Raw genomic sequence first — 17,548 nt, 5'->3', positions numbered from 1 at the left:
ATTGTTTAATATTAAAATATTTGAATAAAGTAAGTACTTACCGCAAAAGTTTGAATTTTTTCAGCCAATAAACCTAAAAAATTGCAAAAAAAAAAATTGCAAAGAGATAATCATGCCATATATTATTTTGGAACCAAGCTAAATAGAGCTTTTATTAAATGAATACATAATATAAATTTAAAGTATAAAATTTCATACTACTACAATTTTACATAAGAAAATTTAAGATAAACTATTTATACAAAATATAAAAACAATTATCTAGATTTGAAGGACCTGATTATGTTGACAGAGCATTTGAATTAGCCATTCAATGAGAAGTACGCTTTACTTTGTGATAATCTATCTATTCAATTGCACGTTCTTTCTATGAATTCAATCTAAAAACTATCATACTTTTAATATTCTTATGAAGAATAAATATATATTTTTTATTATTGCACTCTTACCTAAATAATAATACACCCATCAACTCTATAATATATAAAAAAAAAATCTTCACAATGTAGGAAACAACACATCCTCGCAATGAAAGAAATATCAAATCCTAACAAAAGAGAAGACTACAAGTTCTTTCAAAAGAGGAGACAAAAACTCAAATAATTTAAGGATAAATACAGATTTGTTAAAAAAAATCTGGAGATTATTAAGAAAAATATAAAATGAATATATAAAAAAAATACAAAAAGGAAAAAGTGAAGGGACAAATGCCAATAAAAATACTTATGGGTAACCATCCCAAGAATTCAAAGAAAAAGAAGATAATAGGGAGAGAATTTAGAAAGGGAGCTAAATCGGAGAGAGGCTCGACTTTCTATAATTAGTGGTTGATATAGAGTTTTATTTTTGTATTATTATTTCAAATATTTTAGATAATGAATGATTTTTATGAATTAAAATATCCCACTTGCTTATCAATAATTATGTGCAGGTCCCACAAATTGATAATTATAGCTGAACAAAGCTCTTTTTCATGCTTATTTAAGGCTGGATGAGCAAACCAGATTTTCAAGTCGACAAAGATATAGACGAGCCCCGGAGAAAGATGGTTCAACGGTTCGCCTATTGCATCCTTTTCTTTAACCTTTTGTTTTTCATGGTAATTTTATTTTCAATTAAGAGATTTTCCAATGATTCTTGAACATTAATTTCTGTATATATATATATATATATATATATATATATATATATATATATATATATATATATATATTTGATTAATTAATTAATTAATCAATTTACTTGTATGTAATGTATGCAGTGCGCGCATGGCAGCAGGGATGAAATTACTGATCAAGAATTGGAGAAAAAGAAATTTTCAGAAGCTTATTCTTTACAGACAACGACAATGAATATAGAGAAATTTTCCCATCAGAAATTCCTTTCCCAGATCCAAAGAAATACGAATGAAGTGATAAAGAACAATTCTCTCCAATTATATTACAAGTTTTTGAATGAAATTATTGGAAAAATACCTGGATGGCGCCATCCGCGAGGATCAACAGAAGATTCATCAGCGAAGACAGTATCAAAATGTGAAAATTTCGTGATTGATTATATAGAGGCTTCATATTTAGGTCTGTTCACTCTAAACAGTTTATATCGCGGAAAGATCATGCCCATCTACTTCCCCATTGATGATTACTCTTCTACTTTCCCTCCTTTCATGACCAAAAAAATTGCTGATTCTTCCACTCAGAAATATTCACAGCAAGTATGCAAACTTACACCTACTGATGATCAAGACCTGACAACATTTTGCTCAACATCCCTGAAATCAATGCTTGATTACATTCGTTTGGCTTTCAAATCGGAGGGCGGATTTAAAGTGATTGAAACCACCCACTACCCTTCATTATCAACTGCCTTATTACAAGACTATATTATCACAGAAAATCTGCAGGAGATTGGAGGTTCTGGTAAGGTATTTTGTCATCCTATGTATCGTTCTTTCTATTGCCATTTTGATGATCAACTTGCAAAGGTATTCAAGATATCACTAGCTGGTGAAAATGGAGATCAAGTGGAAGCTATTGCTGTTTGCCATATGGACACTTCAGGGATGGGCCCTGATCTTATTGCTTTTCGCTTGCTTCCTGTCAAGCCTGGCTCTCCTTTTTGCCATTTCCTGCCTGCAGGTCATCTTGTTTGGGTTCACTCTCCTACTATAGCATATGTATCTTAGTTCCAATTTAAGTAGTTACTTTTGTTTTTTCTGCTTGTGTTTTGTCTTGTAAACATGTTAATTGGTGATCATCATGTACAAAAATAAATAATTTACAGCAATTTGCTAATAAAACATGGTACTTGGATATAATATGCATCCTGACAACTGGTATAACTGAGACGAGCAATCACCGAAATCGGAAAATTTTGCATACCTCCAGGCTACAGTACCATATTTATATAAGAAGAATCACAATCTTTATTGAAATCCTTTACTAAATGCAAGACTACTCCAAATAAATTTCTATTTTACATGGTAATTTAAAATCTCAATTCTATTAGGATCTGAAGTTGCTTTCCCTTGTAAAATAGCTCAAACAAAATTATCCCTCTTAGTGTGAACGTGAATTGCCAATGATATTAAATATAGACTGAATACATAAAATTTACTAAAAAGGCTTTTAGCGCCCCAACTTTCAAATCGTCTCATCTCATACCTCATCTTTGAAAACTTAGAATTAAGTGAATCTTACAACTAAATGCCCAAAGAGTGAATCTTAAAAGCAGGAGTTGAGACAAGCGACTCGTAGAACAGCATCACAGCTACTTGTTCTTTTCTGCGAGCTCATGCATAGTGAAATTTACAGTTGCAGGTGATGCAGAGGGCTCCAACGTCAACCTTTTAGGTTGCATGGGCCGATGCTTGCTCACACACCTCATAAACCCTAGAGATTAACAGTACAACTATGATTACATGTCAGCACTTATATGAAATAATAAATTAATTATAAAATAATAATTAAATATAAAATGATAATTATCATTTAAAAAAAATTATTTTTAATATATAAATAAAATTAAATTTTATATAATTTATTATAATTTAATTATTACTTTATAATTAATTTATCATTTCATGTAAGTCATCCTGTATGGAATTATTGTTGTATAATATAATTTTTCAATAAACCCACACATGCACGTGTCGCGAGGCAAGCTTGTTGCCGACGTGGACCTTAGAGTCACAGTTGACGCAGACAAAACGCTGAATCATAATGGCAAAAGAGAGTTGCCATTGCTGACTTGCAGGCATCATAGATTTTGGAAGCCATTGCAAGTATATGTAGATGAAAATATAAATAATGTATTTATTTTTTATTTTTATTTTTCAATGTCAGTATTTTTAAAACTTTCACTCTCTTCTTTGTGCGTTCTCTCATGCTCACTGCTGACTTAGGATTGCAGGGTTTACTTAATTTCAATTTTTCAAAGAGGAGGTTTGAGATAAGATAGTTTGAAAGTTCAAGTGCCACGGGATTTTTCGTGTAAAATTCAAGGGTGAATTTATGTGTTTGGCCTTAAATATCATTATTCCAAATTGCATAATTTAGCTAAAATAAAATTTTTCATGTACAAATATTGTTGAGATAAATTAGTTAAAATATTATAAAATTAGTAACATCCTCATTCACTCGAAATACACTTCCTGTAAATGTTGATGGCATCGCAGGCGTAATAAATAAAAAAAGCTAGGAACTTGAAAGAAATGCTAGCATCTTAAGCATTATAATGATACTAATAACTCAAGAGCTAGTCATACACATATATAGAGCTACCCTAAAGAGTGACTATCTGATATACACCCAAAAGCTATGTGCATATCAAGCACTGTCCCAAAGACAGTATAAACATATACTATGTTGAAAATAAATCACATTTCATTAAGGTGCTATCAATTTAATACATATATAGAGTGTATTTAACCATTTATATTCAGTTATATTCTAAATCTCATTTTTATTTAATTATATAACATATAACTATCATTTTCCGTTACTATTTGCATAAAGAAAAATAACATACATAATACACATATAATAAACCATCTTATATATTTATCTACTCATCTGTATTATATGCAAAGTGAAACCTAGACGATTGGAGTATGCCTAGATCTACCGCTGAAGTTAGATGCTCTTATAGAGCTTTTTTTGAAAATATATTTTTATTTATAAACCAGGAAAAACCTAACACGATAGATCAATCTAACATAGGTCGATAGACCTTCCCCTAAAACCCATCCTAGGATCCGAAGTGTTAGATGAAAAGACCTAGTACTGAATAACCTCAGAATACAAAAGATCGGTTAAAAACTCGGAGGCTCTAAATGTATAGTAGGACTAGCATGAGATAAAGCCACCCTAGCAAGAGAATAAGCAACCTTATTTGCTCATCACTTCACCCATGAAAGGGACATCTGAAATCCTTGATTAAGAAGAAACTTACAATCCGAAATCAACTGACCAAACTCAAACATATCCATATCATGGAAACAAAATGAATCATAAACCATTTTACAATCAGTCTCAATAATGACATGATGAGGATAGTATGAAAGAAGCCACCTCAATGTCTCATGCAAAGCCACCGCTTCTGCAACATGTGGCTCAAAGACACCATCTTGAAAAGACGAAAAAGCAGCCTTAAACTGAGCCTGCTCATCCCAAACTATGTTTCCCACTGATATCTTATTTTCACTCTAAACAAGCCTGCATCTAGATTGCACTTGAGCAGGCCTAAAAGCGATGGTTTCCAAATCTCAACGCTTGTACAAGGACGAACATGATTAGAAGCCACTTGCAAAGTTAATTGCTGAGCATTTTCCCAATTCTTCAACATGTCTCCTACTAAGTAATTCACATCTAAAGAAGTATAATTATGCTCTTGCCAAATAGATAATTGTGTTTAGACCAAAGTGCCCAAAATAGCATGAAACTTCGAGTAATTAGAGCAACATCACCCGGCTGTAATGTATCCAATGCAAAGGAAACATACGAAAGACTAACTGAGTTTACACCTTGACCCGCCCAACAATCCAAAGCAATTGGACAATGCAGTAAAGCATGGTCAGCATCCTCTAGGTCAGAACAAGAAGGACATATAATAGATAAATCTACACCCTTACTCCTCAAGGTCACCCTTGTAGGCAAGACATTATGCAAAGCTCTTCAAATAAAATTCTTAATTTTTGGAGGAACTTTAGCTTTCCATAACTTCTTCCATTCAAAATTCAACAAAGTAGAAGGCAAAAAATGATTACTGCCCATCAATAAATGATAAGCAGATTTCACTATGTAAATACCCTTCTTAGACTAGTGCTAAATTTTTTGATCAGCATGACGCAATAAAGTGATTGGTATTTTCATTATTTCCTCAAATTCGAAGGAACAAAAATACCTTACAAAGCCTAAAAATGCCAACACTGCTCATCAACTTTAATTAAATCTTAGATTGTAAGCTCCTCAAGACCATTCACCATAGGAATATCTAAACGAAAATTATGTCCTCTAGGCAGCCATGGATCGCTCCACACATTAACACTTCTCCCATCCCCCACCCTCCATCTAATTCCTCTCTTTAACACATCCTGAGCATGTAGTAGACTCTTCCAAACAAAATTGGGATTAAATCCCTCTTGAGCATGTAAAAAATCATCCCTCAAAAAATATTTAGCTTTAAGGATCCTTCCTAGAAGGGTACTTGGATTGACAATTAATTGCCAACTCTGCTTACCCTACATGGCCAAATTAAGGAAATTAAGATTCCTAAAACCCATCCCTCCCTCACTTTTCTTATGGCACATGCGAACCCATGACATCCCATGAATACCTCTCTCACCATTAGCTTTAATAACCCACCAAAAGGAGTTTATCATATGCTCAAGCTCCTCACAAGTAGAAACAGGTATATAAAAAACACTCATGCAATAGAAAGGAATAGCCTGGGTAACTGATTTTAAAAAAATCTCCTTACCCACCCTAGATAAAAATTTCCCTTTCCAACCAGCCACTCTCTTCCATAAACACTCTTTTAAAAATGAAAAAACCTATCTTTTATTCTTCCCTTTCAAAGATGGTAACCCCAAATAACGACCATGATCAATTGGGCTTGAAACATTCAAAATAGAACAAACATCATTTTGATTTTGAGTAGAAGTGTTGGCACTAAAGAAAATACCTGACTTCTGAAAGTTGATAGCTTGACTAGAAGCTTGCTCATATAGTGTTAAAATATTTTACACATTGGAAGCCTCCATAGACAACTCTTTAAAGAAGAAAAACCTATCATCTACAAAGAACAAATGTGACACCCTTGGACTTTTTCTTGAAACTCGGCTACCATGAACATCTCCTCTACGCTCAGCTCTATCAAATAATGTAGAAAGTCCCTTGGCATATAAAATAAACAAATACAGAGACAATGGATCTCTTTGTTGTAAGCCACATTAAGGAACTATAGGCCAATGTTATTTTTGTGGCTTGAATTTTGGATATATTTTTCATGGACCCGAATTGTGACCCGACCTGAAAGTTTCACGTTATGACCCGATTGGGATAAAAAATGAGATCTGTGGTGATAGCGGAGGGCATGGGCTGATAGGCCCATGAAAGAGTGGAAGAGTGATTATTGGGCATTAGAACCTTGAATTTCAAAAATTATTTCTAAGGTTTCATGCACCATACCAAGTTTCTTATGAACCTAATCAATTTTTAATGCCCAATTGCATACCAAAACATATTTTAGCATGCATTAAAATTTCATTTGCCATTAAGGATTATGAATTAATATTTAATTCAATTAAACCCTAACTAAAAAAGGGATTTTTAGGTACTAACCTCTTGATGCACTATTGATGCAATCTTAGGATGTTCGTAGGACTCCAAATGTTATCCCTTTAGTTTGTCTATCACAAGCACACACCAAAGTAGCAATGACAACCCCTAGATTAGCTTCTCAAGCCTTGTCAACCAATTTTTAAATGGGGTTTATGCTTTGTGAAGGTTGTATGATTGTATTGAGTGTTAGAAACACTTTCTAATAATTTAATTCAAGAGGAAATCTAAGTTTTTCCCTTTGAATCAATTGAGAAATTGAAGAGGAGAAGAACACATCATGTTGCCATCCAACATTAGAGAGAAAAGAGAGAATAGCTTATTTTTCTTTGTAACCTTTCTTTATATACTTAGGTCAAACCCTAACTCCCTTGTCACATCTCATCACAAGATCCCATCTTGTTATTATTTGATTTAATCCCATGAAGCCAAGTGTCAAGCTCCATTTAAATCATGACATGTGGTCTTCCATCATATGAAGACAAGTGGCAAGATCATATGGTGCCATGTGTCACCATCTCATGGTACCACATGTCACCATGTGAAAAGACCAATTTGCCCTTACTTTTTAATTTGAGTTCTCAACCAAAATTATAATTTCTCCTATTTAAATCAATTTATATCAAATATAAATTAATATTAATTAATTAATTAATCTCCATTAATTAATTTCTCATAATTAAATTCATATTTAATCAAATTAAATACAAATTTAATTTATACTATACATCCAATAACCTAGATTTGGTTTTAAGTCATGCTAAGGACTTTGTAATCTTATTACAAATCAAACCTCTTTAATTAATTAATTAAACTCTTTAATTAATCAATTAAATCACATTTTAAATGGTGATTAGCTTGTGTAGATGTTTGACTTACTAGGCTCATTACTTATTGGCAATGAGAAATGATATTAACTCTTAATATCATTAGAACTCTTTCTTACCATAAATAATTTCTCTAAATCATTTCAGGCATCTCATAGACCATGGTTGACACCTAGCATAGTATGCCATGGCCACCCAATCAATAATAAGAAATACCTTAAATAAACCTTTAATCATATGTTACCATGCACTAGAATCTCTCCATTACAAAATCTCAATTCGTGCTGGAGTCATGGTTAATGTCAAACCCCATTTGCTATGAACACTATGTTCTCTTTTAATTCCAGTTCTTGATTAATTAGATTTTCTTGTCAGAAACTCTTGTTTAACTAAATCTGTCTGTCCTGGCTAGGAACTTGAAACATCAAGAACAATTAAATGAATATAGGATTTTATCCCTATTTACTTAGGGTAACAGATTTTATCTTGATCAACACCTATCTCCATATATAACTAGTAAGAGCCAACGCATGCCCATATACCCATACACAGTATAAGTATAAAAGCAGTATCAAACTCAAACCACCTATATATAAGATAACTGTGTTATCTCAGGTCTAAAGATTATATGCACTGATATGATATATGACAATGCATTGACAAGAGTAAACTTAATGTGCTTGTCATAAGCGTCACTAGTTCAGCCTACTTATCATTTATAAGTGCCTGTCATGTTTGTTATGTGGCATGAGACTCATTACTCCATCTTATTTATATCTCAAATACACTAGGAACAAACATGATTATAATCTTTCTGGATAAGTCATGTCTTTCCTGAAGTATCCTCGATTGTGAATCAATTTATGATACTTTGTGCTGGAAATACTATCACTCATATTTTTAACAACTTATAAATAGAATTTCTAACAAAATATCAATAGACCTTTTCTATTACACATAAATATATTATGTACACGGAAAAATGAAATTTCCTTTTATTAATAAGATATGTACAAGATACATACAAAATGATATGCTCTAAGGCATACTACTAACAATCTCCCACTTGCACTAGAGCCATTCATTACAATATCTTAGACCCATCTTCTCAAGATATCGGTCTAACTGAGTTTGTGACATAGGCTTTGTGAATGGATCAGCTGGATTTTTGGCTGATGCTATTTTCTGCATGGCTACATCGCCTTGTCCAATTATCTCTCTGATAATGTGGTAGCGCCTTCTGTTTGGAACTCTTCCAACTGACTGCACCTCTATTATAAATGAACATAAACCCAGAGGTAGACTTTCTATCATCAATATCTGATTGAAAATCAGAATCACTATAACCATCCAATTGTAAGTCATCACCTCCATAAATCAAGAATAAATCCTTAGTTCTTCTCAAGTATTTAAGGATATTCTTAACAGCTATCCAGTTTTTCAAACCTAGATTGGATTGAAACCTACTATTCAAACTAATAGTAAATGCGATATCCGGCCTAATACACAATATTGCATACATTAAACTTCCAATAGCCGAAGCATATGGAATCCTAGCCATTTTATCTCTTTCTTCTGGTGTCTTTGGAGACATCTCTTTAGAAAGGTGGATACCATGTCTTACTAGTAACAATCCTCTCTTGGAATCAAGCATGTTAAACCTCTTTAACACCCTTTCCAAGTATAGACTTTGGGATAAACCAATTATTCTTTTTCGCTCTATCTCTATAGATGCGAATTCCAAGAATATAGGTTGTCTCCCCTAAGCCTTTTATGGAGAATGTATTTGACAACCATACCTTGACAGTTGTCAACATACCTATGTCATTACCTATCAATAAAATGTCATCTACATATAAAACAAGGAAAGTGACAGCACTCTCACTAGCCTTCTTATATACACATTGCTCATCTATATTTTTTATAAAACCAAAAGATTTAATGACTTCATCAAAATGGATGTTCCAACTCCTCAACGCTTGTTTCAACCCATAAATTGATCATTTTAGCTTGTATATCTTGGAACCATCTTGGGATTCAAAACCCCTCAGTTGTTCCATGAAAATGTTTTCATCAATGTTTCCATTGAGAAAAGCTGCTTTGACATCCATTTTTCAAATCTCATAATCATAGTATGTAGCTATTGCTAATAAAATCCTAATTAATTTAAGCATGGCAACAGGAGAGAAAGTCTCCTCATAGTCGATTCCTTGCCTTTGGCGAAACCCTTTTGCAACTAGCCTTGCTTTATAGGTCTCTACCTTTCCATCAGAACCAATTTTCTTCTTGAAAACCCATTTATTCCCTATAGATATAATACCTTCAGGTGGGTCAACAGGTCCCAAACTTGGTTCTTATGCATGGAATCAATTTTGGATTTCATAGCTTTAATCCATTGTCTATATCTAATATAGCTTCTTCATAGGTAAGAGGATCATTTCCATGATCTTTTTCTTCATGAGTAAATAACTCTTGTTCATCTTCATGAAGAAAACCATATCTCTCTGGTGGGTGAGATATCCTAGTCAATCTACGAGGAATTACTGTAGATGTTTCATCAATAAGTATAGGTTGACTAAATGGATCTATATCCATTTCATCTGTTGGTTGGTCAGAATTCTCCAATTCTAACTCTATTTGCCTTCTTTTGCCACCTTCTTAAATAAACTGTTATTCAAGAAATATGGCATCTCTGCTTACCACAACCTTTTGTGATGTAGGCAAATAAAAATAATATCCAAAACTTTCTTTTGGATATCCAATAAATCGACCTTTTTCTGATCTGGTTTCCAATTTATCAGTGTTTAGCTTTTTAATATAAGCTGGACAACTCCAAATCTTAGCATGCTTAAGACTTAGTTTTCTTCCATGCCATATCTCATAAGGTGTGGAAGAAATTGATTTTGATGGAATCCTATTCAGAATATGCAAAGCTGATTCTAATGTAAATCCCCAAAAGGAGATTGGCATATCAGTATAGTTCATCATACAGCGTACCATATCTAATAAGGTACGATTTCTCCTTTCAGATACACCATTCATTTGTGGCGCTCCTAGAGGAGTTAGTTGGGAGACAATGCCATGCTCTTTCAAGTATTCATCAAATTCAGTACTTAAGTATTCATCTCCACGATCTGATCAAAGAATTTTAATACTTTTTCCTGTTTGATTTTCTACTTCACATTTAAATTCTTTGAACTTTTCAAAGGATTCATGTTTATATTTCATCAAATACAAATACCTAAACCTTGATTTATCATCAGTAAAAGTAATAAAGTAATGAAAACTGCCTCTAACTATTTCCTTAAATGGACCACATACATCACTATGTATCAATTCCAAAATATTTTCAGCTTTTAACCCTTGTCCAATAAAAGGTGATCTAGTCATTTTGCCTTGAAAGCAGGATTCACTAGTTGGAGTAGGTTCAGAACCCAATGAGGATAAAATCCTCATTTTCTCCAACTTTGCAATCCTATCTTCTGCAACCTGACCTAATCTTAAGTGCCAAATATATTTTGAACTTGAGTTGATTTTCATCATGGCATTACATTCATTTAGATTGCTTGCATTAGATTTGTATTTAACATTATTATCTAAATAATAAAGTCCATCATGCATATAATCCGAGTTAACATATTTATTTCCAAAATAAATATTGCAAACATTATTTGTGAACTGAAATTCATAACCATTTTTAGTGAAACTAGATATAGAAATGATGTTCTTAAAAGCATCAGGTACATGCAAAACATTATTTAAATACAAAACATGTCCACACATGTATAAAGATTTAGATCCTATGGCTAAAGCTTCAACAGTTGAGCCATTGCCAACTCGGAGTCTAATATCTCGTGACTGCAAGCTACTACTATTTGCTAGTTCCTGCATAGCATAAGTAATGTGAGAACTAGCACCAGTATCTAAAACCCAAGCTATAGATGAACTATGAGTATCATCAGAATATAACTAACAAGACACAGACATACCTTCTGAAGGTCTATCCTTCTTGTCCTTCAGAGAAGCAAGATACTCTGGGCAGTTCCTTTTCCAGTGCCCATCCTTCTAGTAGTGGAAACACTTTCCCTTGCCTTTGTCAGATTCGGTCTTACCCTTTTGTTTGGCTATCTTCTTGGAAGGTCCAGGAATTTGAGGTTTCTTATTCTTATTGCCCTTCTTCTTTTTGAACTTTCTAACAGAAGAAGAAGATGCAATCAAAGTCACCTCTTTTCCTTTATTGTTCGGCATATTCTTTTGGGCAATAACCAGCATGTTAAGCAACGCAACCAAAGTACACTCTTGCTTTGTCATATGAAAATTTGTCATAAAATTCCCAAATGACTCAGGCAGGGACTGAAGTATCAAATCCATCTACAGTTGGAAATCCATGTGAAAATCAAGATGTTCCAGCTGCTTAATAAGTCGAATCATCTTGTGGATATGATCTCCTACATTCTGTCCCTCAGATATCCTCATGCGGAATAGCTATCTAGATATCTCATACCTAGCATTCCTGTTGTGCTCACCATACAACTCTTGCAGGTGAATGAGGATCTCACTTGCATTCTGCCTATTTCAATGCTGCTTTTGTAACTCATTAGTCATAGAAGCAAGCATGTATTATTTGGCTCTCATATCATGCTCCTTTCACTTGTCCAAAGTGTTTAGTTCCTCTTGTGTGGCCTCTGGAGGTCAGGGACCAGGAACCTTCGAGTCTAAAACATATCCAATACGTTCTAGGTTCAGGACAAGTTTTAAATTTCTGAGCCAATCAGAAAGATTAGGTCCCGTCAACCTATTGTGATCAAGTATGCTTGTAAGGATATTGGATAGTGGTGGTTGTTGTGTGCTTATTATTCTCAGAAAAATTAACTGCAGAAAATAACTAGATTAATTAGTAAATGTATTAAGTAATTAACCAAAATGATTATGGTTTTTTAATCAAATTGGTCCTCCCACTAACTTGGCAAATCCTACACTTCCAAAGTAGGAAATTAAAATCCTAGTTAGATGGATTTCTAGTGGGTGATTGAATTCTTATAGTCTTATTGATCATCCACAGGCATATCCATTATTGAAATTACAATAAACTATAAGTGAGCAACTCCTTGCCCATCATATCTCATGTGAGGCTCAATCATTTATTTAGCCCCTAATGCTTAAAATCTCAGGCACATCCATTATTGATTTATCTTACATTAGTTAAGTTGATCCCATTAAGCCAGTAAACATACAAATAATCTTAATGTCCTCAGGCACATCCATTATTGGACACCAATTATTTACATGTTTACAACATCTTATGCTTAACAATTATTCTTAAGAAAATCTCTTAAATAAATGCATCACATGCAAGTATTTAAAATTTCTTAAAATAATTGTCTCAATGGAGGGCCATGATATAATTGCTTTAATTATACCATTTCCAACTTAATCATTTTTTTGGAAGATTTTGTGGTCGACTTAATTACTATTATGGTCTCACTTTGCACATTATCCAAATTGCATGCATATATCATATACTTGCACACATTCACATACATCTCATGCATACATGGATAAACAAATAATATGGTATGATCATGGACTTTCTAACTGATTCAATTCTGAGCCACTAAGAATTGAATCAAGGCATTCTTAGGTGTATTTCATTCATTCATTTTACAAGAGTTGCTGAAGGAGTACATAATCAACACTTGATCTTGATTTTCTCCCACTGGGACGTCCCACCAATGCTCTTAACCTCCTTGATCTTCTTGCAATCCAATTACATTGTAATCCTTAGCATACCAAGGCAAGTTTTGATACATGCATTTTGCATAGTCATTTAGGTTTAGTTTCATGCCATTTTATTTAATTGTTAGTCACTTTTAACTAATTTTATTAGTTATTTAGATAGTTTTTCATGATTGCCAATTTTTGGATTAATTTGTAATTTTACTTTGTTTTGTAGGAAAAATGGTGTTTTTGAGGGACTAAAAAAAGAATTTTGCCAATGAGGAGTGATTCCTATAGCCAAATATGTCAAAAACAAGTTTGAAAGTTGAATTATGCAGTGGCCAAATTACGCATAACTTGCCACATAAGTTGTGCAGTTCTGCATAGGGAGAAGAAGCAATTTTTTCATTCCTGTCGAAATCTGTATAAGTCACTGCATGACTTATGCAGACTTACTCCTTGCTTATGCAGCTTCATTCAGAGAGCCCAGAAACTTGCCGAAAACTGCATAAGGGACTGCATAACTTATGCAGTCCACTTATGTAGTTTCATAGAGTCTTCGTAATGAGCTGGCAGAAGATTCCCTCATGAAAACACACCTCAAACAAACCATTTTAGGGCTACTTGTAAAAATATATATATAAATAGGCCCTTATCTCATTTTAGAAAAGGGGAGGAGACATAAAAGGGAGCAGCAGTAGGGGAAGAGTCAGAAATTAGAGAGCAAAACGTCACCTCTCCATTTCTAGACCAAATTTGGAGTTTTCTTCTTTTCTTGCATATTTCCTACCTTTCTTGTATTGGGTTTCTTAGTTCTTAGCTTAGATTAAAGATTTATTTCCATATTAACTCAAAATTTCTTGTAAATATTATGGATAGTGAGTAGTTTTCATTAGATTCTGGAGTGGGGATGTAATATTTGAGATATTTTGTGGATTTTGATTGGGTAATCCATATTTTGTGGTTTTAATGAAGTTTTATTCATTTCTTGTGTGCTCAATGACATGCTTAGTGTAGGATCCCATTAAGTATTATTTTTAATCCATGGTTGAAGCACCGAAAGGAGAAAACCTTGTGATAGATAATCAAGAAATTGGACTTAATTAACTTAGATCTAGAATTAGACTAAGGATTAAGAGGATTTACAGATTAATTAAGGAACTTAATGGTTCTTGATTAATTTTAACTCCACGAAAATAGGATTAGATTGATTAAGGCACTCTTTGTCCCACTCGAAAGGGTATTCAAAGGATTTAAGAATTAATCTCCTTAAAACTCGTAAATTCTATAAGATTGGATAACCAATTTAAAAATCCCAAAATAGCTTGAATATAAACTCCCAAACTTCAGAATCGCCTCTTTTATTATTGTTAATTTCTAATCAAATTTAATTACTTACCATTTCAAATCTTGCCATATTTCAATTTGCTTATTTTAATTTGATGCAAATTTAGTTAAATTATTACATTGTTGAATAGATTATTGATTTTGCACATATAGATTTCAGACTTCAATATCTATCAATTTATTGCTTTAATTTCAAAAATAGTTCAAATTAGTCAAATTTTTATATCAAAAATTCAATCATTAACACAACTCCTCGTGGGAACGATATCTTTTCTATATTACTTGTACGATGTAACACCCCCTTTTGTATAGCCTGGTATATTTTACTATTTCGATGACCGGTGTCGGTTCGAACAATTAAGGAGATTAGAATCACACTTAAGACAACTAGAGAAGCTATAAACACAAATAATTAGTAATTGCCAATTAGTTAAGTATAAATAAGAAAAACAGAACATAAGAAGTTAAACGAGCCGAGAGTCACAGGATGGGTGACCTTCTCGGGAATGACTGTGAAGTCAATTTAAACTCAAATTCCGGTGGTCCTTAGGACCCTTACGAGCATAGTGGAAAAGAGAAAATCACGAAAAAGAACTGTTAAGCCAGTCAAATAATTAGGTCAGGGAGCCGAAAGAAATATTGAATTATTTGCAAACCGGGTTGAACCGGCAAGGGGCAATTTGGTCAATTGACCCCGATAGCTGACTCCTGACCTAACTGTCAAATAAAATAGAAAAAAAGAAAATTTTGGAATCGAGAATTAAATTAAAGAACTAATAGAAAAAAAAAAGAGAAAATGAAAAAGTTAAAAAGGTGTAGGAAGATGACATCATGCATGATATCATGCATGATGCCAAAAGTCATAATTAATATAATTAATTAAATTGGAATTTATGGTCTTCCTAAAGACAAAACACTTAAAAGAAAAGAAAAAGAAAAAAAAATTTAATTACTTCTCCTGCATTCCCGTCACCCCTTTCTCTCTCATTTCTCTCATTTCCTTTCCACCATTAACACCCATCTCAAGCTTTCAAAGGCTTGATTTTATTTTATAAACTCCCTAACTCCTTTAAGTAAATCTTGTTCTTGGACTTTGACAAGCATCTTGACAACAAAAAGAAGAGGAAAGAAAGAAGATTTGAAGAGGGAGAAATTCAACAAAAGAGGTTAGTGGTTAGTTTTTAATATAATGTTTAAATTCATAATTAAGTAGTTGAATTACACTAGAAATTGTGGAAAAATGAAATGAAATAAATTGTTGAAGGACCAAACCTAAATTCTAGTCAGCTAGGGTTTGAGGATGTGTATGCATGAACTTGGTGAATTTAAAGGTGTATGTGAGCTTATTGGTATTGAATGATCATGATTAAATGTTTTGAATTAGTTAAATGCAACAAGTTAGTAAGTTAGGGTTTTGGGACACTTAGGGTTAGAGACCAAAAATGTGAAAAACTTGTAAATGGTATCTTTGACCTAATATGAAGTTAAAAATGGTCATTTGTGACCAAATGAGGTGTGTTAGAAGTGTTGGAATTAAAAGCCAATTCGGATTGGATAAGGTCATGTGCTGGCAGCATGACCAAAATTCCCTTTGAGGGATCAAAAATGAAATTTTACAAATCCAATGGATATGGGACCAATTGATGATGAAAATAGGCACTAAATGACACAATTTTCATTTAGGAACCATGCCCAAAAAGTGACCAAAACTTAGTGAACCAATTGACCAAAGTTGAATAAGAGCAGGCTGCCACTGTACAAACTCACCAAATGAACAGTATTTGTTCATTTGGTCATAAATCGAGCTAGGCAAGTCAAAATGACCTGAAATTTTACCAGAGATTAGATGAGATATAGACCTAAAACTTTCATGAAGAACACAAGTCCAAATTCTGCCAGCAACCAAGCCATTTGGCCACCCCAAGTTGGTGACTCAAATCTGCCAGCACCAAATTTACCCAGAAAATCTGGGTTGTTTTCAATCCGGCAGCCCTAGTTCAAATGGCCATAACTTGAGATAAAAGACTCCAATTGAGGTGATCCAAAAATGAGAATAAACTTAAGACAATAAGGAACATTTTCTATGAAGAAAGGTTTGCCAAATTCCAACAGTAGATTGACCAATAGAACAGTGAAACTTGGAGCACCAAAACTGAAAATTTGACAATTTGGCCAAAAGGACTTAAGCTTTGAGAAAATAACCAAAACCAACAAATTTGATGACCAAAATGTGGTATGTGGGTGAAGTTGGAGTTCCCATACCTATTAAGCCTTAAAAAGTCAATAATTTGACTTGAATAGTGTAGTGAATAGTAACCCGAAATACAAAAATTTCGAGAACGTCGAAATTAGTATATTAAAGCTAGGTAAAAATGAAGTGAAATTTATTTTTGGATTTATGCTAAGTTATGGTGCTGAAACACTGTGAAATTGTGTGTTTCAGCTGAAAAAGACTTGGAAACTCGAAGAGACTGAGTCAAGGCCTAAAGGCGACTCACGTCAGGTTTGTGCACAATAATAATTGTTTAAATATTTTAATCTCAAAAAATTTGACTTCTTTGATTAATTATGTTGCCATTTTATAATCGTAAATGTGACTTTGAAAATTGATCAGATTTCTCATAAATTATTTGAATAAATTGTTTTGAATTGATTTTATGTTCACACTTAGCATGACAGTATCACATTATTCCTCCTCTATTTATGGGGTTGAGATCATTTATTTTCCTCCCTCTCTGGCTTGCCAATTGAGGTTGAGATCGGATGAGTACTCATTAGCTAGCTAGCCACCTCCCTCATTGATTTCGATTAATGAGG

General features: G+C 33.2%; 1 protein-coding gene across 1 annotated transcript; it reads left to right on the top strand.

Moving 5' to 3' along the window:
- The first annotated feature begins 961 nt into the window (after nt 1-961).
- LOC131169040 (BURP domain-containing protein BNM2C-like) lies at nt 962-2,317 on the top strand. The gene is made up of 2 exons (XM_058141376.1): nt 962-1,099; nt 1,262-2,317. Exons 1-2 carry the CDS (start codon nt 992-994, stop codon nt 2,183-2,185), a joined length of 1,032 nt encoding a protein of 343 aa, XP_057997359.1. The 5' UTR covers nt 962-991; the 3' UTR covers nt 2,186-2,317.
- The last annotated feature ends 15,231 nt before the right edge of the window (nt 2,318-17,548 follow it).

Source organism: Hevea brasiliensis, unplaced genomic scaffold (assembly GCF_030052815.1).
Source record: "Hevea brasiliensis isolate MT/VB/25A 57/8 unplaced genomic scaffold, ASM3005281v1 Scaf1, whole genome shotgun sequence".
NCBI classification, from domain to species: Eukaryota; Viridiplantae; Streptophyta; class Magnoliopsida; order Malpighiales; family Euphorbiaceae; genus Hevea; species Hevea brasiliensis.
The sequence above is the reverse complement of the archived record's forward strand: the minus strand, read 5'-3'. Positions and strand labels throughout refer to the sequence as shown.

What these genes read in the sequence shown, in the direction of transcription:
- LOC131169040 (XM_058141376.1), top strand. Translation starts at nt 992, where the DNA reads ATGAGCAAACCAGATTTTCAAGTCGACAAAGATATAGACGAGCCCCGG. An exon ending in TTAACCTTTTGTTTTTCATG is followed by an intron (nt 1,100 to 1,261) that starts GTAATTTTATTT and finishes TAATGTATGCAG; the next exon opens with TGCGCGCATGGCAGCAGGGA.